Raw genomic sequence first — 23,575 nt, 5'->3', positions numbered from 1 at the left:
CCGCATCTCAGTATGAAGGTGGACAGAATAATTATTTCTAGAGTAAAGCTTTTTGATCTTGAGTAACGTCTTTTCTTATGCGGCCTCTGTCACGGCGGGGAGCGGGCCTAGCGCTGAAAAGACTGTCCCGTACTGACCTCTGAACTCACAATCATTTCCGCAGGCCCCGCTGCTATATTATATATTATTTATACTGCTAGTATTGCTTTGCTCAGACTGGTAGGTTATATCTAAGACCTGATTCAGCTTCGACTGGGCAAAATCATGCTGCACTGCAGGTGGGGCTGATGTAATAGGTGCAGAGAGAGTTAGATTTGAGTGGGTTGCATTGTTTCTGTGCTGGGTAAATACTGGCTGCTTTATTCTGCAGTTTACACTGCAATTTCGATTTCCGTTTGAACACCCCCCACCCAAATCTAATGCTGTGTACACACGGGGTAATATGATTGCTGGGGATATATTGCTAGCAATATACTACGGGGCGGAGGGGGAGCGCAGCAGCAGCAGACGCTGCTGCTGTCACTTTGATGGGAGGAGGGAGGGAGCAGCGGCACGGGGCTGGGGAGATCAACGCTGATCTCCCCGGCGCTGACCTCCCGGCACAGCGATAGCGATCGCCGACCAGCGACCATTAGGCAGTGCACACGGGAGCGCGCAGCTGGCGATTTATCGCTTTTTGATTTATCACTCGGTGCGTACACACTGAGCGGTTTTCGCCCGTCTAAGCGATTTTACCATGGATGGGGCACTATGAAAATCCGTCCAGCCTGTTGCTCATCTGCTGGTAATACTACGTCGGCTGCCGTCGATAATGTGGGAGCGATCCTCGCTCATCGCTGCCCCGTACATCCTGGGATGCTTTTCAGCTGGAAGCAACTCTAACGACAAAACTGAGCTGCTTTCAGCTCAAAATCGACCACGTTGACGCTGTAAAATGATAAATAGATAAAATGTCGATGCAAGCAAAAGGTCGACACTGAAGTGGTTGACACATGAAAAGGTTGTCATGAGCTTTTATTTTTTAATTGGGAACGGTAAAGTGTGCAGAGCGCTGTGAGGCATCTGGCCCAAGGCATGGCGAGATAAGCAGGCTATACGAGGGGAAGCGGGACACTAATTTGGTTTCCCCGTGCTGAAATCTACAAATTGACACCAAAAAGTAAAAATCTCACCTTGACCTTTTCAAGCGTTCACCATTTTCATGTCAATTGTTGGCATTGTCGACCATTTGATGTCAACCTATTGAGCATTTTTTCTATCCCGACATTGAAGTATGCTCAATCCCAGGATTACAGGGATTGGCTTCCCTAATAAAAGAAAAATTGGTGCAGCCAGGAGCGGGGCAGTCAGTGCGGCCGGGTAGCAGCTAGATCCCCTTATCCACAGTGCAGCCAATAGCGCGGTGGGAGGGGAGGCCGTGCAGTGCGGCCGGGTAGCAGCTAGATCCCCTTATACACAGTGCAGCTAGGAGCGCGGTGTGAGGGGAGGCCGGGCAGTGCGGCCGGGTAGCAGCTAGATCCCCTTATCCACAGTGCAGCCAATAGCGCAGTGGGAGGGGAGGCCGGGCAGTGCGGCCGGGTAGCAGCTAGATCCCCTTATACACAGTGCAGCTAGGAGTGCGGTGGGAGGGGAGGCCGGGCAGTGCGGCCAGGTAGCAGCTAGATCCCCTTATCCACAGTGCAGCCAATAGCGCGGTGGGAGGGGAGGCCGTGCAGTGTGGCCGGGTAGCAGCTAGATCCCCTTATACACAGTGCAGCTAGGAGCGCGGTGTGAGGGGAGGCCGGGCAGTGCGGCCGGGTAGCAGCTAGATCCCCTTATCCACAGTGCAGCCAGGAGCGCGGTGGGAGCGGAGGCCGGGCAGTGCAGCCGGGTAGCAGCTAGATCCCCTTATCCACAGTGCAGCCAGGTGTGTGGTGGGAGGGGAGGCCGGGCAGTGCGGCCGGGTAGCAGCTAGATCCCCTTATCCATAGTGCAGCCAGGAGTGCGGTGGAAGGGGAGGCCGGACAGTGCGGTCGGGTAGCAACTAGATCCCCTTATCCACAGTGCAGCTAGGAGTGCGGTGGGAGGGGAGGCTGGGCAGTGCGGCCGGGTAGCAGCTAGATCCCCTTATCCACAGTGCAGCCAGGAGCGCGGTGGGAGGGGAGGCCGGGCAGTGCGGCCGGGTAGCAGCTAGATCCCCTTATCCACAGTGCAGCCAGGAGCGTGGTGGGAGGGGAGGCCGTGCAGTGCGGCCGGGTAGCAGCTAGATCCCCTTATCCACAGTGCAGCCAAGAGCGCGGTGGGAGCGGAGGCCGGGCAGTGCAGCCGGGTAGCAGCTAGATCCCCTTATCCACAGTGCAGCCAGGTGTGCGGTGGGAGGGGAGGCCGGGCAGTGCGGCCGGGTAGCAGCTAGATCCCCTTATCCACAGTGCAGCCAGGAGTGCGGTGGGAGGGGAGGCTGGACAGTGCGGCCGGGTAGCAGCTAGATCCCCTTATCCACAGTGCAGCCAGGAGTGCGGTGGGAGGGGAGGCCGGACAGTGCGGCCGGGTAGCAGCTAGATCCCCTTATCCACAGTGCAGCTAGGAGTGCGTTGGGAGGGGAGGCCGGGCAGTGCGGCCAGGTAGCAGCTAGATCCCCTTTGCCACCGCGCAGCCGGGAGGATCCGATACGAAATCCCGGCGGTCGGGATCCCGGCGGTCGGAATCCCGACACTGGAATCCCGACCGACGAAATCCCGACATGGGGGGGACGTGGATCGCCCCCCCTTGCGGGCTCGCTGCGCTCGCCACGCAGCGGGCCCGGTGCCTCGCTACGCTCGGCACGCTATTTTATTCTCCCTCTATGGGTGTCGTGGACACCCACGGAGGGAGAAAGATTCGGGATTTCGGCGGTCGGGATTCCAGTGTCGGGATTCTGAACGCTGGTATCCCGACCGCCGGCAAATTGACCGCATCCCAGCCGGGAGACCAGACACTGCCAGGCAATAGACCGCGCATGTGCAGTCTAATCCCTAAATCCCGCACTAGCAGTTTCCTGGCAATTTTTAGAGCCAAATACCGGGATTGTAAACTGTCAACCACAATATTATTGTCGCTTCGCTCCAGCCTGCACCGTGGTTCTGTGATAGGAGATATATATTATTATTGGTTAGGAAATATTTTCTAAGGAACAACAACAACAATGGAAAAATAGAAACTCCCGTCAGTCTCTCTGCATCAAAATTCCATTTTTCTGTATCTGCGTCCGGCAGAAATCCCGCAGGTTCCAGTTGTTTTCCGGCACCGTCCTCATCCTCTATTATTTATTACTTTGCTGCCTAGCCGGGTGCTCCGCTTTATATAACCTAACATCAGCGTGAGAACCGCAGGCTCCTCATCTTCTTCATGAGAAATGTACTCTGGCAGAACAATCACCAGTGTCACATAAAATCGCACAAGTCACAATTTCTATACGTGATGCTGGAACGGATGTGTGCTGCTGTGCATTACAGGATACACGTTAGATAACACACATGTTGCGTACTGCATGCATGCACGTCCGCATCAGCCTTGTCCCCAGTTCTGCCACCCTGCGGTGGAATTGGTAATTATACAAAGCAGCGGCTTCTATTGAACATCAGGCTTCCTGGCTCCTGTGGTCTTCGGGGACAGTCGTGCTCTGTTCATCGCTTGGGCTCCCTGTTCCAAATCCACTTCAACAAACACAGTCGTCCCACCGGAGGAAAATTTGATACCCGCCACTTGCCCGCATCAAAGCTCTGCTGCTTATTTACTGCACATTGTAATGACACAAAGAACGTGCACATCTCGCTCGTTCCCCTTCTGTCGCTCTTCTCAAATATTCTCCTCTTTTGTCTCTAGAATTCTCCTTGCGTATCTCATGTACTGTACAATGCAGAGATGATGAATATTGGGCAATCTCCAGTGGGCAACCAAAAGGCCTCTGGTTGCCTGGAGTACGTGTTCCTGACTGTAAAGCCCCAGTTCCTTCTTGTGCTTGGTAAACAGGTTTCCATCTGCCTAGTTTTTAAAAAGTAAATTCTTAAAGACTATAGGCTTGTCATAGTGGCAGACGGAATGCCAGCAGTTACAGTAGCGATGACGGCATGCTGGCGCTGCAATGTCGATATAATGAGGATGCCAGCACCGGAATCCTGACTGTCAGCATCCCAAACTTAAGTATGCAGGGAGCAGTAGCTTTAGGCCAGGTGGGGTTAATTTTAGGCACAAGCAGGGGACCTAGGGTTAGGGTGCAGGGGTGGCAGAGTAGGTTTAGGTGGTGGGGTGCAAGGGTTCGAGTTAGGCACTGGAGGGGAAGGTTAGGGTTAGTTTGTGGGGAGACAGGGTTAGGGAAGTGGGGGGGGGGGGGGTGTTATACTTTCCTGACCCCTGCTGGGATTCCCTCCATCGGATGCCGGCATCGATATTCTGACGTTCAGCATCCCAACTGATGGTCAGCTATATGGGGTTTATAATTGTGATCTTCAGGCACCACAAACAGGTCCATGTTTTCAGGATTTCTGTCTGTAGAAACCAGTGGAATAAATACTGACACTGTACATGATTAAAGGAATCCTAGAAGCATGGTATTGTTAGTGTAACTTGAGAATGGGTTTGAGATTTTAGTAGACCCTGGGCAGCTATCATATTGATGAACTACTACTCCACAGGTGGGGTAACTATCGAATGGTCCGATGCGATGTATGTCATACTTGTGTATATGATCCGCCGAATTATGACCCAAATATTGTTACTGGGGCTATGTTACCATACCATATCATCCGCCCCATTAGCCCATCTGCTGTACAGGACATCAGATTGGAAGATGCGACCAGACAATTCATCAAACCCTGATTTGGGGTACTGTACACACAAATGGTGGCCATTGCGGACTGCAAGATTGTCCAATATATCATATAGTGCGTGCCCAGCCAAATTAAAATGACCTAATGAAAGAAAAGACTTGAACATGAAAGTCAAATAAAGTTTGTTCTTTATAGCTAACTTGTGAAAATTAACTTTGACGTGATAAATTTAAATTATGGTCATTCCATCGCAATATGGACATCAGTGCGTTAACATGGTTTAAACTGTCGACAGGCACCAGGTAGTCATTATCAAACTGTCAAGAGGTAAACAATGTCAAAATGTGCGATTCTGAGGATGATGATGGTCAGGAGTCACCAGGAGGGCTAGCGTTAGGCTGCGGGATGAAGGGGGATGGAGTAAGGCTGCAGAGGTTGGAAGTTAGGGCTAGACATCAGGGGTAGGGACATAGGGAACAATATTCAGCGAAACACTGACTGTCACAGCAGAGAGGTTTATTATACATTAATATGTCTGTCAGGAGGGATAACTGAGAACGTAAAGGAAATTATTCCTTAAAGTCCTCAATATAAGCATAGAAACATAGGTGTAACTGGCATGGACGGAGTGTCATCGTCTATAGTCGTATGCAGGTGACGTTCTCTCCTGCAATGATATCATGTTAAGCATCTGTGTAAGAGGATAGAGCACACAGATGCAGGCTGGGACCACAGTAATCCTTCGTTCCGTTATCTGCAGCCAGCCTGTTAGACATGTAGCAGGGAACACAAGGTGAAAATATCGCTGGGTTTGTTTGCTCCGGTCACTGAGCTAAATCCGCAGTCGTCCTTCATTAAAAGTCCATGACCTGCATGACTAAAATTGCTTACTTGAGTAGGTTCCTATAGACTTGATTTTTCCAGAGAAGATGGGAGATCTATTTCACATGCCCATAGCAACATCCCATTGTCAATAGAACTCTCATTTTAGTAAATAAACCCCACTGTGAGCAGGTACTAAGGAACATTTACAAAAGGGTAAAGATGGAGACGAGCCAAAAATGTTGTTTGTCTAAATCTGTACCCCCACAATCCCGTTCTGGGACCAGATAATGATTCTGCACAGGATCAAAGCCCAAAACACTTCCACATTAGTTCCAGCCATTTTATCAGCCTATGAAACCTCATCTATGTTTTCAGTGAGTTACATTTTTTGTGTGCATGAAGTTCACAATCAGTGCACTAGACCAGAGAGCAGCTGCCAGAAAGAAGAGACAGGAGCCTTACCATAAGGTGGGAGAATGTAAGATTAGAAAGTGCAGTACTGGTTCTATTCTGTTTGTGTATTTATTATGGTATGTTTTAAGCTTTTTCTGAACACTAATTTATATTAAATGTTTGATACTGTCTATGCTACTGACCATTGATAATGTTAGATATCAATACTGCTTTCCATACAGTATCTCATGTCTACATCAATGTCCAGGGTTATTATTTGGTTCGTCTACCGCTCCCAAGACTCCATTTGGACACACGTACACTCTACACATCTGCTTTGGGACCCCGGATTCCCCACCATCTTATTTTTCTTTCAAACGCTCTTGACCCTGCATTGATGTTAATGTCTAAGGTAGAGTTTTCATCTTACACTGAATCTTTCTATGACGCCCCTTGCATCAGTCGCTGTTTTGAGAATTGTTGCGCTATTTATTATACCCATTTTTCACAGCCTTAAAAACCAGGGTTATTCTGTATCACATCCTTAAAAAGTTATTCCGTGTCAACCCAGGTCGCAACTCAGTGGAAACGGCACCTAGCAATAATCTTGGGTCAGCATTCCTTCCCAGGTCGAGCATGGTTTTACATGGGAACAACTGGGTAATGCTGCAGTGGAAACAGAAGGGAACTGGGTAACCACAAAAAGCAGCTGATTGGAGGTTGCTCGGCACTGGCTGGTGATGTCATCTTTGTGAGCCGGAATAGTAACTTTTTGTTGATAGGTTATGCAGGGCTGATTTGGGTTTGGTGTAAAAGGGCCCACCCAGTTGAAACCATGGTCGAAGGAGTGGAAATTGGGGTCTAAGCCGGGTCCGAAATACGGTATTGGATAAGCAATATGATTGGCAACTAAATTGTATTGTAATGAACTGCTTTATACTGTGATGTCACTATGGCGTATGCTCACATCACAGGGGATATGGCTGCCGCACCATTTTCAGAGTGATTTCTGCAGCGTCACTGATGCAGGACTCCTAAGAATGGTGATTGAACATGGGTGCAGTGGGTGTTATTTAGACCCCCATCCCTGGCACCAATTATACATTCACCCCTGTAGTGTTCCTTCTAGGAACAGGGGCGAGCAGGGCGCTGCTGCATGGGGCAGCGTCAAGGGGGTGGACCGGGCCGGCTGACGTCACTGGTCTGGTCAGTCCCGGGGCGTGCCCAGGCTGCGCCGTGACAAACAGGGGCGGGCCTGGCCGCCGCCGTCAAGAAAAGGGGTGGGCCCGGCCGCCTTCATCACTGAAGGGGATGGGCCCGGCCACCCCGAAGGCTCTGCACTGCCGGGGAAGTGCCGGGCACGCTATATACTGCGGCGCCGGGCTTCCCCGGTATCACCATAAGTGTAGGAGGCAGGCTGTTTTAGCAGGGTGCTGCCAGAGGGGCAGGAAGCATTATTTCCTTTAAAAATCGGGCAGGGCGCAGCGCCCCGCTAAAACAGCCTAGCGGGAACACTACCACTGTGATTTCCCATTACGGAGGACCCACCATAATGTCTGCTCTATCTCCAGTCAGCCGCCAATGGGGCAGAGAACTAATTGCATTTATAGTAATCTGGCACATTAGTCTGAATTGTCTAGAGTCATTTATTCTCATTATATTCCAAATTACATAAACCACCTAAATAAATACATTATGAAGCCAAAGTCGTACTTCAAGGCTTCTCTCTTCCTCCGGGACGGTGCCCCCAGGCACAGGCTGCTATGACCGTACTTACACCCTATATCGGTTGCTAAAAGCTTTTATACTATTTAAAGGGTATTTTGCCAGCTGCATTTTCCCCGCAAAGTATGTTGTTTTTTTTGTGAGAGAGCGAAAGGCGGAGTGGTGGCGATAATTATTTCCTTTTTAAGAGATGTTTTCCCTCCCATTTAACTAATTGCTTCATCCAGAAATCTCAGCTGCTATAATTACTCAAAGTACAACTTCACTTGTTCAGGGCACTCCAGGGAGAGCACAGAGAGGCCAGTAATAAAGTAATATCCATAAATGGCTGTGATCGAACACAAGGACCTCATTATATTAATATATCTGTCATTTTCTGGAGCTTTCTGCTCCTGTTAGATAGTCCTTTGTGTAGGATGCCCGGGGCAGGTAGTCACGGAAATCTCAAAGTAATAACGACAATTGGATGTCTCAGGGAAATTGGAGAGGCTCTTTGGTCCTTATTATTAATCTTCTTGTGATGAAGCTCGGCAGAGGCACCGGCCCCTGTATTCAGGAGGCATAAAGTTATATCTGTCATTGGAAAAACTAAATAGCAAAACTTTTCTAAAGACAAAGGCCCTTATTCTGGTTCACTCGCAAATTCAAACTCCTTCTCAAATGGACAAAACCATGTGCACTGCAGGTGGGGCAGATGTAATATGTGCAGAGAGAATTGGATTTGGGTGGAGTTTTACTGCAAAGAGATCTATATTGCAGTGTTAAAATAAAGCAGTGGGGGCCAGATGCACTAAAGGGCCCCATACATCAGCAATTAATTGTGACAATTTTCAGATATGGAGATGATTGCCACAATTAATTTTAGATGTGTGGGCTCCCCCTTTTGGCAATCCCAATCAAAATCGCCAATCGATTGCTTAATCAGGTTTTTAAACATGCTTAATAATCTGGTATTATCTGCGGATCTTTTTTATATGTGTGGGCGTTCCCAATTCGTCTTCTTCATCTATTTACAATATGAACAGCAATCGATTGGGCAATTTCCAGATATGAAGATGCAATCTTTAGATGGAAAAAACTGCCGATCACAGAAATAAATCAGTTATGTGTGGGCAAAGTCAGATAGATTGTAAAATCCATTTATCTGGCCAAAAAATCCCTGGATCTGGAAATCCATAAATTGTGATTGCTGATGTATGGGGCCCATAAGCTTCAAAAGTGATAAAATGGAGAGTGATAAACAGCCAGCCAATCAGCTCCTACCTGCCATGTCACAGACTGTGTTTGAAAAATGTCAGACAGGAGCTGTGGCTGGTTGTTTATCATTCTCCATGTTATCACTTTTGAAGCTTAGTACATCTGGCCCTCAGTATATTCCCTGCACAGAAACAAAATAACTCACCAAATCTAAATCTCTCTTCACACGTTACATCTGCCCCACCTGCAGTGCACATGGTTTTGTCCATTTGAGAAGGAATTTGCCTTTGCAAACCAGAATAACGGGCAAAAAAACAAAATCAAAGAAGTTCATTAGATAATGAGCAACCAGGACCTTGTACAGTACAAGCACCTCAGAGTGAGATTCAGGTGACCCAGTATTTTCTTTAGGCAAATAAGTCCCCCAATATGTATCAGGATTGCCGACCCTCCCGGAATTTCCTGGTTTCAGGGGGGACCCCCGCTGTCCCCCGGATCGCGGCATTAAAATGCCGCAATCCTCGGTTCTCAGAGGAGGGGGCGGAGCTAAAATGACACAATCGCGTCATTTTAGCCCCGCCCCCTCCACGGAGATCCGTGAATTTGCTGGTTTAACATCATGTGGGCGAGGCTTAGTGATGTCACACTTAAGCCCCGCCCCCTGAGCGGCTGCTGAAACGCTCCTCTCCGGGCTTCTCCTGGAGAGGAGAATAATAAAGTTGGCAACCCTGATATGTATTCATACAGACACTGCATAAACTTTTATACACTTGTAGCTAGTAAACTTACAGACCACACTCCATACTTACCAGCACAACAGAGGGCGTGGTTCAGTGGCCACACCCCCTATTATACAGTGTCCTCATTATTGTTGCATCATCACCCAGCCTACTTTCCCGCTGTCAGTGGGCAGCTCAGCTGTGGTGGTAAGTGGAGGTGAACAGGGAATGAGAGAGTGGGGGGTGTGGCATGCAGTGCCGGCGCCACTACTAGGCAGGTTTAGGCATTTGCCTAGGGCGCCAGCCACTGGAGGGTGGCACTTTGTATGGAAGCGGCGTCTGCTGCACCCACCGTGGAGCCAGTTTAGCGGCGCCCACAGCCCCCCGCCCATGGAGACCGGGTCAGAGAGTTGACCGACTGCCTCCTAACCCCCCCCCCCTCCCCTACACTCGCGGTGGGATGGTCATACCGCCCTCCCCCGTGGACCAGGTTGGAGCTGGTGGTGAACGGTGGGACATCCGGACCGGGTGAGGAGAGGGGGTGAGCGGAGGGCGGCGGGCACATGGGGGGTCGCTTGGGGCGCTGACAGGGCTTGCACCGGCCCTGGTGGCATGAGCAGGATACAGGAGACTTGTCCACTTTGCCAGGTGACTGGGAGAGCCACGCGATTTTTGGCAGTCTCCCGGCCATTCAGGATGGCAAACTTTATTAGTTTCTAGGTTTCTACTTTGAGGAAAGTGTGTTCCTCGGTTTTAGCAGAGTTTCAAAACATTGTTATCATTTATGGCAGAAGATGGGGGGAAAAAGAAACCGAACCGCAGTTTCCCTCTTTAGTATAGGATTTCCAATGTAATTAAAAACTCATTAGAACAGAAACCCATCTGCATTGTTCTCATGGATGGAATAAATAAAGCAAACTGACGTGATCTGTTGTTGTTTTTTTTCATCGTGTTGGTTTTATAATTATACTCCACATTACAAATAATAATGGCAGTTTATTTTTAAACGCAACCTCTGGAACTGTAGAGGACGTTCCGTGAAAAGTTGTGGAGCCGGTGAAGCGCTTTGTACCCGTAACAATGTGACATGCCCCCCCAACAGGGACTGGTAGATCCAATGCTGTTACTGATATCAATCAGATCTGGTACCAAGCTGGACTATGAATGAACAACTGTAGCCGTGATATTCTCAAAGATCTTAAACCTTTTGCTTTCTTCTGAGAACTATCTGACAAGCATATTAATAAATAACGCCGTTCTGCATAGAGAAAGAACATAAGGGAATATCACATTTCAAAGTCAGACATCGGCTGTGATCGTTACCTTTCATGAGCACCATATCGCAACTAGGGAAGGGCGGAACATGACAGGAAATTATTAAATAAATAGGAAAAAACTTGGACAGTTCTTCGGTTTGTGAAATGTGACACTTGACACGGGCACATTTCGTATTGGAATACAAAGAATAGTGGATATGGGGTGTGTTTAGCTGCCCCCCCCCCCCCCCCCCCCCAAAGACCTGGTCCCAGCTGCCCCATCTTCATGGGGATATGCATGGAAAGGGGGCTTATGACTACTGGGTCATAAACCCAGTGACTGATCGCAAAGGACAGCACTTATCGGGAAAGAACATGTGTGATTAATATCAATGCGAAATGCAGTGGGACCTTGTCACTCTGTGCGAGTACAACCCCGGTCTGACCCGACTAGGGCTGGCTGGCATTATAGCGCCTGCTCTGGCTGGTAATTGACCTTTTTGCATTCGTCCATCACTCTCCCGCTCCCTTTGATTTCCAAATCCCACCCAGGCAGCCTTTTCCATATGTACTAAGCACCACATCCCAAGGCTTTATGGTGGTGAGTAGTGCCACCTTTTGCTGGCTTTCCCTTATAGAAGCTTATGCATTTTCCCAGGAGAGGAATCTAATCAGAACCCATCTAAACCACCTTAATGGATGCCGTGCCCATCTGGGACTCCAGGGGCCTGGGGCGGAATGGGGAAAAAAAGTAGCTCTGGAAAATTTCTGGAAGTGGCCTCATGTGGGCGGCACCAAATCAACAATGGGCGGAGCCAGCATAACAGTAGGCGGGATTACTACATCACTATACCTAGAGACCTGGTGACAGACAAGGTTAAAGCATCGGCCAGCGAGTGAAGGATGCTGGTAGGGGGAGGGGCGGGAGCGATGCTGCATTGTGCTGGCTGACAGAGTCCTTAGGACCGTATAGTAAAAAGATGGGACAAGAATGACAATTATCACCCCATCATTGATCAGAGTACCCATTCAGCTAGTGTGTATGGTAACTTGCCACTTTCGCTAACCTGGCCTTACAGTTGAGCAGATAGGAACCAGCGGGGCTTAAAGCGGTCCTGCAGAGGTGGTGGAACTCAGTCCCACCCTGATCCCCCCAACTTAAACCCCTGGGAAGAGGATCAGCACATGTAGTGTATGTTTACAGCTGAGCTTGTTGATAATGATACTCACTGTCACCTAGGGTGACCAACTCATCCCTTTAATCCGGGACACATATTAATTACACAGGTTCTGTGGCTGGCTTTCACCTGGTTTTAAACTGCCCCACCTCAAGACTCCATTTCACCTGGTTTTAAACTGCCACAGAACCTGTGTAATTAATATGTGTCCCGGATTAAAGGGATGAGTTGGCCACCCTCCGTCACCTCAGCAACAGTGGTCAACTGTCATGTCTAGATATGGGGCGCAGGTACCAAAGTTAGGGCCGTGACCAATGAGGAGTTGTCGAAGACCTTCTAAAGACTGGAGAAAAGAACTAGCCCAGAAGTTGGCTACCACTCAGCTTTCACCTATCATTTCATAGAATATACTTGATAAATGGTAGCTGGAATCTGATTGGCAGACGAGCAGCCTCTCCACTCAGCCATACTTTAGAAGGTTTGATACATTTCCCTAGCGGTTGAACATTGAAATCCCCCCCCCCCCCCTCCCTTACAGGTGGCAAAGAGCCAGGCAGGTTTTCCAATTGTAGCAGCAGACAATGAGAATTGTTTTGCAGCTGAGCAGACAGAGTATCTGTAATAACTAGATGGGAAACCTGTCAGAGGAACGGTGAGATCATTAGTCACACCCTGCGCGCAGACAAGTTTTTCAATAAGGTGAAGTATAAATACAGTAACTCATCGCGTCTCCTCTGTTTGTCAGTTGAAGTATGCTCGGTACTGAGCAGGAAATAAGTTGTTATAAATGTGTGTAATTATTGTACAGCTCTGCAGTGTGTTCTGCTCAGAGCAGAGTGCGGAATAAAATGTCAAAACTGTTCTGCAACGCGTTTGCCCGCTTCCTGTCTGAGTCTGACTTGGCCGCTATCAGCAAAACGAACTGACCGCCATCACATCAAATTCACAGCGGCTAGAAATTCAATGTCACAAGTTCCATGCTTTAATTCAGTGTTGGAGGAGAGTGTACCTCTTACGTTTGTACGTCATGTGACATTTCCTACGCGGTGTATTCGCAGGACTTCTGCCAGTATTTCAGAAAAAAAGATAACCTGCCTGACTGACCTGCCCATGTATTAAGGGTTACAGCTACATCTACATACTAACATAGTAACTATGGCCCTTATTCTGGTTCAATCGCAAAGGCAAATTCCTTCTCAAACAGACAAAACCCTGTGCACTGCAGGTGGGGCAGATATAACATGTTCTGCTAAAACTGCCAGCGTCTCTCACATTTGTTATATACAGTAAATTCAAATAAAAATATTGCGTAAAAAAAAATTCTATATCCTACATAAGGTAACATTACCGGTCATTATGATGAATACAAATCTCTGCTCGGCAATTTTCACGCCAATTTTGACAAATTCACTTGGCACTCAAAGGGTTAAATCATTTTACCTGGTATTTTGGATGTAAATTAAAACAAAACAGTGGCTTATTCTACTTTTGTTCATTCCTGTGCCTTTCTGTGCATCGGCGGATGGCTTTTGTGCTCTGTAAATAGTTTCCAAGTTAATGAGTTAATTGATTGTCTGGGTTGGAATAATGAGCAGGTGTGTTGGTATATATTTAGTGCTCCCGAGCCTGCTTACAGAGATTCTCGCAGCATGCTCTGCTCTAGGATCTTAAGGTGCCCATACACGCCGCGATTATCGCATGCGTTTTGAACTTTTAAAGTTCAAAACACATCGCATTGCGGGGCTGCGATGCGATGCACTTATGTAGTACATGCGATGCGATGCGATGCGATGTGATCGATGTACATTACTTAACTATAAACTTTAAAAAAAAAAACTAAAATCGCATCGCATCCCCCTACAAGTGCCAAAATCGCATGGCACAAATAAAGTACAAAACGCACAGCACACATATCGGTGTGTGTATGGGCATCTGGTATATAACAAAGGGCCTGATTCAGACGTGCTTCTTAGGCTGCATATAGTCGCTGCCCAGGTAAACAATGTCCTGCCGAATGCACCCCCCCACCACCACCACCACCACCACCACGAGCAAATCCCAGCAATAGCATGCAAGCAGATTTGTGCGCTTACACATCTGCTCGCACGTGGCCGCAAGGAGGAAATTCGATGGTCATTCACTATCAAATGATTTTTCCTCCCTTCGTAGATAAAAGTCAATCTAGTCTAACTTTTATCCTGGACAGAGATGGTCGAGATGGGGGCGGGCACTGACGTCAGCCGTGCACCCAAAGTAGGCGTTGACACAGCTGCGTTCTGAAGGGCTCGCCCAGTGATTTTTGTCGGCACACCCAACATTTTTGTCGGCGGACCCCAACAACCTCCCCACTGCCCTGCAAAACTCACATGCGCAAAAGCCCACCATCGGTACCGGGGGAACCTGAGCCATCGGGCCTGAATTGCCCCTTTATCTCTCTCCAAGGCTTGGTAAATGGACGTATTCATCTCCATAAAATGATTTTTCAAATAAGAAGCAGATTCCTATGGAGAACGGCGTTGTCTGGATAGTTATTATGTATGAGGGTTATCTGAGCTGTGTATGGGATTCTATTGAGCACAAATTGGATGGGCCACAGGCTTACCACTGACATCCGTACTCCATGCGCTCAGCTGTACTCAGCTCCGGCTCGGGTATTAGGCATGAGCCCCAGGTGTAACGTCAGGAGCGGTAACAGGCAGGAAGGTCAGCAGAACGCAGCTCAGCGGGGACAGTGATAGAATCCTAATTCAGGAGAATAGTCAGATGGGAAGCATAAGGTCAGGATCCATCAGGCTGGAACATAAAGTGTGATCCAGAAGAATCATCGTCTCAGGCAGAATGTCGAGACAGACAGTAAGCGAAGAAGGTCAGGGACAATCAAGGACTAATCAATAGCATCGCATGACAAAGTTTGTTCTTAGCCAATGCAACAAATTATCATTGAGCTGTAATTTGTATAGTGCTAAGTAATGACATCGTTTGTCACTAGTCCGATGTGGCCACTTTTTACCCGATTCCAATGGATCAGGCCAAGAAGTGGCTAAATCGAATGTGTTGGGCATCCAATCCAAGGAGCGGTCCTGTACGGATCGGAGTCGTAGGTCTGATCCGGCAGCGGAGAATGTCGTGACGTGGGATGCATCACATGTCGCATACGATCCTGCCACCAGGGAAGGTTCCAGGCGACTGAGGGAGGATCGGTTGGCCATACACTGCTCCGAGAAGAATGGGAAAACCATTCGGAATCGCGCAATCTCGAATGGTTTTCAGAGTAAACCAGGACTATCATTTGATAATCGCAGTGCTGCGAAATCGCAGCCGTGTCATCGGGTCTGAATCAGAGGGGACTTAGAGGGACATCATGAGCACACGGGGTAATACATGACCTGCTCTGGCTAACAGTGCGGCATTTCTACGGTTTCTGTGCTCTGAAGTCACCGGGGTATGCTGGAATAAAACTATAGCCCACAACTGCATAGATTTAATAAAACTGACAAGGGAAAATATAAAGAGTCTGTTAAATATGTAATTCTCTCTCCCCGGAGATCCCGAATCCACATTTACATGAAGCAGATTCTCCGACGGACTAAATTAGCATTCCATTTGCTTAACATTTGTAGTAACACGCGGAATTGCTAGCAATGATCCATCCCCTGCCGCTGATTGAAGTGGGGCCATTTATTTTTTTTAATTAAAGATTGGAAATGTAAAAGGATGAAGATTTTTTTATGAAAGCTGCGAAGGTTTGAAATGACAAATGAAGAAACCATCTTCTTATGGAAGGCCTAATTTAATTGTGAACCTTTGACAGTATTATATATGAAATACATATATTTAGAAAAAATATTTTTTTTACCTACATCATACATCCCAGCATTTTTTTTCTCTAAGGGTCATGAGCTCAAGAAAAAAGCTTTACGAAAATGGCCATGATCATAGAGCCACGCCCGCATTTTGCTGTGGGTATGGCCAACACTCTCGGTGCTGCTAGTCATAGTGTCTATCTCCCCCCCCCCCCCCCCCCCCCCGACGGGCAGGGGGGTCCTCCAACTTCCCCTCACCCACCAGACTTTTTCAGCTGCGGGACAGTCCTAAGAAAAAGGGGACTGGCTCGCAAAAATCGGGACAGTTGGGAGGTATGACAGGGGGTTCGTTACATGCTCGTTGCCAGAGGTTTCATGCTCATTGCCTGTGGGCACTGGTTCATTGCAAACAGGTTACGTGCTCATTCCCAGGGACTTATTGCTTGTTGCCAGGGGCTTCATGTTTGTTGCCAGTGGTTTAGTGCTCATAGTGTGCCAACACTCCCGGATTGGCACTTCCGGGTCGTGCTATACATGCTACACTCCCCTGGAAGATACTCTATAGCATCTGTCTCCTCCAAGGTGGCAGCCATTTTTGGAGGGTCGTTTTCAGCAGATTCCATGTGGGCTGTCAGATACCTCCCTGCGCCTGTTCCACCAATCCACCACTTAGACCGCAGCGGCATTGTTATGCCGCTGGCCATAGTAACCAATCAGAGTCTACTTATCATTTAGCTAGCACTTTCTAGGAGATAATACCTAAAATCTGACTGGTTGCTATGGGCAACATCTCCATTTCAGAAAACACGCCTTTTTAAGTGTTCTCTGATCAACCCGCACTACATGCACCTGTTTAACAATGAGTTCTGAGCAGTGGTGGCTCCAGGGATGGGGCTAGAGCACAGTTTAAAATTCAAATAGGGGAGCCACACCCACTGTCACCAACTGCCATGCCAAACAGACTCACTGGCAGTGGGCGTGGCTCCTCCATTTACATTTGTAATCTGTGCTGCAGCCCCACCCCTGGAGCCACCACTGGTTCAGAGACATTATACTTATTAAGTTCTGTGCATCAAAAGGACGCCACGTACATAAACTTCTCCCACGGTACATCGCTACAGTATGTCATCATGACGTGGGTCTTCCAGGCCGTGAGTCTCCAAAACACTGCCATCTGCTGGCAGATAGTGAAACTACATCTCTTTCTCACACATGCACAAACACAGAAGGTATCAGACTAGCTTTCGTAGCTTTTGCTTCGAGCCGGCTTACCAGTATTCTAGATCTACTACCTGTAAATGATCACTTTAATGCACAGCACACAGCACCTCTGACTCTTATTAATTAACTACCGGTAGTTACCAGCTCGTCAAAATGACAGAACAACATTACACTAATATCAGCCCCGGCGGCTATGCACGAATGAATGGAGCAATATTTGGCTTGCTCTGGAGGGCGCACCACACTTGAATTCCCGCCATAGAGGTGAGGAGCAACGTAAGACTTATATAATAAACGATGAACTTATAAGAAAAGTCTGGCCATAATAACTGCTTCATAACTTCTGTCCCTGCGAGTCACAGACCGCAGTATATAAAGCAGCGTCATTGTGTAACCACTGTTATGGACGTTGCCTTTGATCCAATTACAGAATGTAACAAAATTGTAGCAAATATGTTTGAAACATCTGTATCCGTCTGGAGGGAATGTGAGATGTAGTAATAATTTCCTGCAAACCAGCCCAATTTCATAGCTAAGAGGACGCTGAATTATAGATATTAGGCACGGTCTGGTGAGAACGCATTAGGAAGATAGATGGCCTGGTGTGAATTCTGAAAGTTTTACATTCGGATTGATGAAATTAAAACACTTCTGAGTAATGGTGACCAGCACAGCCGCGCTGCTCCCAGTCACCGTTTTCAGGTCCTGAATATTACATTAGATCAGGGGTTCGCAAACTTTCCTGCTCCGGGACCGTCAGACAATAAAATGTATTACAGGAGCCATCAAGTTCCCGCAGAAAGGCCGCCACATATGGGTAGTGGTCAAATTACTGATGGACGTTTTACCGACGGCCATTGACCAACGAAACTCATTGACTAACAGTGAAAATACTTATTTTACCGATTATTATGTTCAATTGACCGACAAACAAAGGGCCTTATTCTAGTTCACTCTTTCTGACAAAATCCTTCTTAGATGGACAAACCATGTGCACTGCAGGGGGGCAGATGTAAAATGTGCAGAGAGAATTAGATTTTGGTGAGTTATTTTGTTTCTGTGCAGCTTAAATACTGACTGCTTTATATTTACACTGCAATATAGATCTCACTTTGAAGTAAAACCCCACCCAAATCTAATCTCTGCACAAGTAACATCTGCCCCACCTGCAGTGCACATGGTTCTATCCATCTAAGAAGGATTTTGTCAGAAAGAGTGAACTAGAATAAGGCCCAAATTTAGACAAAAACAGTGTTTAGTGTTCTAACTGAAATCTAATTGGCAGTGTAAAAAATAAAGCAGTCAGTATTTTTCCTGCACAGAAACAAAATAACTTTCCCAAATCTAACTCTCTCTGCACATGTTACATCTGCCCCACCTGCAGTGCAGCATGGTTTTGCTCACTTTAAGAACAAATTTGTCCTGTGATCAGGAATGAGTTGGGCCCTATAACACATGTGCCATAGGGGTTTTCTGGAACTTTTGCTTTTGCGCCATTGTAGATTGCTAAAATACGTGAAAATCAACACTCTTTGAGGCCTGGTAGTGACCCTTCTGGAGTAACCACAGGCACAGAAGTATGGAAGTGACTTGGGATAAATCCTATGATTATTACACTTTTCTGCCATGCATCTATTCATACGTCAAATCTGGGACCACCGTTGCGTTCAGAGACACAGGATAGAATGGAGAGAGCAGTTGTTGTAGGGTCACCTCCATCTGCAATGACAAGGTCTGATGCACATTCCCAAGGGTGATGGCATTACTAAATTAGGTACTTGTGTATTATCACAGCGCCTCCGATATTGATCGTGCAATGTTTTTATTGCATCGCATGCCATACACCCGATGGCATGCGATGCGATGCAACGCGATTTTAGACCCCTATTCGATTAAAAATTGTATAAGCACCCTAATGGGTGCTTTTAAGCACCTTAATGGGTGCTTACAATGTTAAATGCACACCCACGCCACCCCCCACTATAATCGTGAACCCGAAGCGTGGCGAGCACAGCGAGCCCGCGAGGAACGGCGGTACGCGTCCTACAACCTTTTCATACCTCCACTATCCATGTCGGCGTGGAGTTGATTTTATATAGTGCGGCGAGCGCAGCGAGCCACCGAGCCTGAACCGCGAGTGGACGCGTAATACCTGTGAAGTTAGGGTGCATTTAACATTGTAACCACCCATTGGGGTGCTCTTACAATTTTTAATCGCATCCCATCGCATTGTATGGAATTGTATGCCATATACAATGTCAAACAATTTTAAAATTGTATGACATTGGTTAACATTGCGTGATATCGCATCGCATACCATCGTATGCCTTATGGTATGCGATGCGATGGGCGCCGTGATAATACACAAGTACCTTAAATAAATTCATAGCAGTCCCTGCCTCAGTGGAGCTTACAATCTATATTCTCTTCCACATGTATATACACACAGATATATACTCCAGGGATTTTTTTTTTTTTTTTGGAGCCAATTAACCTACTATTCTTGGATTGTGGGAGGAAAACACCGCAACCATATTAAACTCATGCAAGCGCGGAGAGAACATGCAAATTCTGCATCCTGGTGGGAATCGATTTCTGAGAGGCAGTAATGACAACCAATTCACCAACCTTGCTGCCCATAGCAGTTTGGTTTATTATTTTCTGAAATCATCAATCATCGTTCTATCAGATATTTACTAGGCACGTTGATCAATGTGGTCAGCAATAATCCCAGGTCACTGCTTCCTGTCTGCATGTGCCTGCACCTTCCAACTAAGCGGTAATTGTCAGATCCCATCTCCTATAATTGCATTGAGAATAAACATAATTGGGAGTGTTGGAATTGGACGCACTCACTTTATATCAGGAAACCACAGCACCTGTGGTTTTCTCATATAAGTGTTTCCAGGGCAGAGGATCAGGGGTCCTGATGGTGGAGTAGCTGGCCAGGTGATATGCCTGGGGGGGGGGGGGTGTGTGGACTATGGTAGGGACCACTGGAACATACTGAGGGGTTTGTACTATGATGTAACCATCCTTGCCTATGCTGTTTACCTGGTAAGATCCTCACCGCTGTTGTTCTGTTTGCAGGTGGATCATTCTGGTGTCTCCTAGATATTGTTCCAATAAAGAATGAGAAGGGGGAAGTGGTGCTTTTCCTGGCTTCCCATAAAGACATCTCCTACACCAAGAATAATCTCTCGCCAGGCAACAACAAATCTACAGGTGAGTAACAGAGAGCTGACGCGTGTGCTTGCCGTGTACATATATATCGTTCCCTCATTATTATCCGCTTGTTTATAATGCCACCATCGGCACTGGGTTCATCACCTTACTGGCCCTGTAGCATGCCGGGATTTTCCATATTGATCAAACATTTGTGATGTTCCGAATTGTATGATGTGGCGAATCTCATTGTTGCCACAAATTCCTCTGGGCAGCCCACATTCATCCCATCTTTGTGTGCTCTCGGTGCCTGGCCTCTGAAACGATCGCTTTAAGATTCCTCTTGTCTCCCAGTTGTGTCTCAGTTGTGAACGCACCGCCCAGTACTTGTAGATCGAGATCAGTGCACCTGTTGTTAAGATCAATACAGCAGAGATGTCAGGATTAAAAATAAATCCATGTATTTATAGTTGTCTTGTTGCCATTAACACACTCTCACCACTAGCTTATATACAATGCCAAGACAGGCAAGTGCTGGGAAGCAAACGGCCATCATACTATTCAGTATATAGATACTGGTTGTATATAGCGCTGCCGGTGACAATGCTTCTCAGTTAAGGGCCAATTCAGTCCTGTTCGCATAGGCCCGAATTAGGCTCCATCTCCGATGCTGGATGTTTGCTTATGTGAAAACCTCAGTAGCAAACTCCTTTGTCTATTTTTTCATTCGTGGGGCTTTGCTTGATGATTGCCAGCTAGGGGGCGGTCGCTGGGGTCCAGTAGGCCCACTCATAGAAACGCTGGGCGTATCTTTGTGAATGCAGGCCTTCTTGGGGCACGCTGATGACATCACATGAAGTCAACACCCATCCCCAAATCAGCGTGCAGCATAAAAGTAAGTCCTGTGCGGTCGCATGCAAGCAGATGTGTAAGAGTACACACCCACTCGCAGTGTGGCGAGTGGATTCGGAGGGTGAGGTGGGCGTGCTTACGGCCAGGTGGTATCAACCTGCTAGCAAGGCAGCGAATATACGCATCCTAGCGAGCAGGTCCGAATTACCCCAGTAGTGTATCCAATTTCCAACCATGGAAGGTTATGAAATGACGGTCTCCCTGTTCTGGCAGATTATGCGTTTCACAACATTGTAATGACTTTTTCAAAGCTTCCCGTATGGAAAAATTCTCCATATTAGTAGTCTCCAGATGTCCATTCACTGATCTTAATTGGTTCATTAATTATCCGCTCTGCAGATGAAACAATTAACACAGCTGGGTAAACATACTTAAAACATACTTCATTGGTATAAAAACATAATAAGAAAATGAGCCAATTTTTTAACAAAAAACTTTTTGTTATCATTGCCAAAGAAATATTTACAGTTTAATGAAGTCGTACAGGGAAGAGGACAACGAATGCTCCAAGCTAATATTAGCCATCAGGGGCAGATCCAAAACAACATAATGGGTGGTCTGGGCACTGCGATCGGATGGGGGTTTGTGCGTGGCAAAAGGGGAAGTCGGAGTGGCCTCACAAAAAGGGGGATGGCCTTAAAGAGAATGATATATCCACTAGCCAGTAGGTGACAAGAAAGTGTAATGTGGAGAGACAGGGAAAGGCAGAGGGTGATGGGGAGAGGGTGGTGCAGTGGAGAGGCAGAGGGTGATGGGGGAGGGTGATGCAGTGGAGAGGCAGAGGGTGATGCAGTGGAGAGGCAGAGGGTGAAGGGATAGGGTGATAGAGTGGAGAGGCAGAGGGTGATGGGGAGGTGATGCAGTGGAGAGGCAGTGGGTGATGGGGAGAGGGTGATGCTTTGGAGAGACAGAGGGTGACAGGGGAGAGAGAGGGTGATGGGAAGAAAGTGACACAGGGGAGAGGCAGAGGATGTGGCAGTGGGTAAAGAGGGGAGATAGTGGGAGATGGAGAGGTAGTGGGTGACAGGAGTGGGTGACAGGGAGAGGCAGAGGATGAAGCTTGGCTCAGACTTGGTGGGATATTCTGATTCCACTAGGTTTTGCGTCTGCGCATGTGCAGACTCTGGGTACAAGCGCGTTCGCACCTAGCAGTGGAGGTGGTGAGCGTGGAACGTGGCAACGGGCTGCGCCCATGCAAACAACCAGCGTTGCTAGGTGCAAACTAGCAGTTTGCCATGCCCGCTCGCACCCACATAAATACGCATGCGCAGACAAAACACAACACTCCCCCGTGCGAACGTGTGGAGGAGCGATGAAATCAGAATAAGGCCCTTAATCCCTACACCGTCTGTTACCGTGATGCTACTGCGGCGCAGGAGTCCCGATAGGGGAGGGAAGAGGATGCAGCATCTGATCGAAGCACCCATGATGCCGCACAAGCTGCCCTTCCCACGGGCCTCCAATGGAGAACTCTGGTCTCTTCCCATCCCCTAAATGGTGCAACACCCCCCCCCCACCCCACCCCTAATGCAATCAATGATAATATGATGCCAGCCTGCGTATTATGCAGCATGGCCCGTTCGCGAATGCGCTGGTGGTCCTTGAATGACCCCCCCTTATGTCTAAATTCCAATAATTGATACACACCGTTAGGCCGACAGTGTTTAGGTCGACAGTCAAAAGGTCTACATGCATTATGTCAACATGTTCAAAAAGTCAACCCAATGGTCGACAGGAAAATGGATGACATGGGAAAAGGTTGACATTAGCTTTTTTCAATTATTTTTTTATACTGACTTGTTCAGTGGGTATAGATAGAGAATATACTAGTGTGCCGGGCCCAGCAAGGCACCGTGCCCAAAACAAGGGGCCTCGGTACACTTATAATGTGTCCATGTTGACCTATGTCGATACACCAAAAAAGTTGGCTTATGTCGACCTTTTGACCACGTCGACCTTATGTATGCAGGGTTGCCTGCGTTTAGACTGTCCTCTACGGGAGAGAGCGGCCAGATAGAGGAGGCACGGGGCAGGGTGGGTGGGTGTGCCACAAAAGGGGCAGGGCCGGAGGCCAAGCTAAACATCTGAACCTTGTGTGGGGGCGTGGCCATTGTGATCACATCATCAGGGCCATGCCCCTCGCTGAGGCAAGCGGGACCACAATGACACAATTTGTGTCATCAGGTCCCTGCGGACCCCCTGCTGAAGGGGGGATAGCGGGAGGCTGGGGGGATTGGTTGGGACTTGCCCACCTTCTTGGGGGGCTGGGAGGTAGACCCGATTTTCGTGAGCCTCCCGGCCATTCTGGGAGGGTCGATAAGTACGAATCTTTGTCAACTGTTTGGATGTGTCGACCTGTTGACCTAGACACTGTCCACCCAACCATCCATACCCCAA

At 47.9% G+C, this 23,575-nt stretch overlaps 1 protein-coding gene across 2 annotated transcripts in view; it reads left to right on the top strand.

The window, feature by feature from the left end:
- LOC146020869 (voltage-gated delayed rectifier potassium channel KCNH8-like) overlaps positions 1 to 23,575 on the top strand; it is a 314,377-nt gene that overhangs the window by 184,204 nt on the left and 106,598 nt on the right. For both annotated transcript variants that reach the window (XM_083154407.1, XM_083154408.1), the window contains exon 3: positions 20,192 to 20,326. In XM_083154407.1, coding sequence (XP_083010533.1) covers positions 20,192 to 20,326 — 135 coding nt within the window. The remainder of the gene's footprint in view (positions 1 to 20,191; positions 20,327 to 23,575) is intronic.

This window comes from Crinia signifera, chromosome 7 (genome assembly GCF_055691185.1).
Source record: "Crinia signifera chromosome 7, ASM5569118v1, whole genome shotgun sequence".
Classification (NCBI taxonomy): domain Eukaryota; kingdom Metazoa; phylum Chordata; class Amphibia; order Anura; family Myobatrachidae; genus Crinia; species Crinia signifera.
The sequence above is the reverse complement of the archived record's forward strand: the minus strand, read 5'-3'. Positions and strand labels throughout refer to the sequence as shown.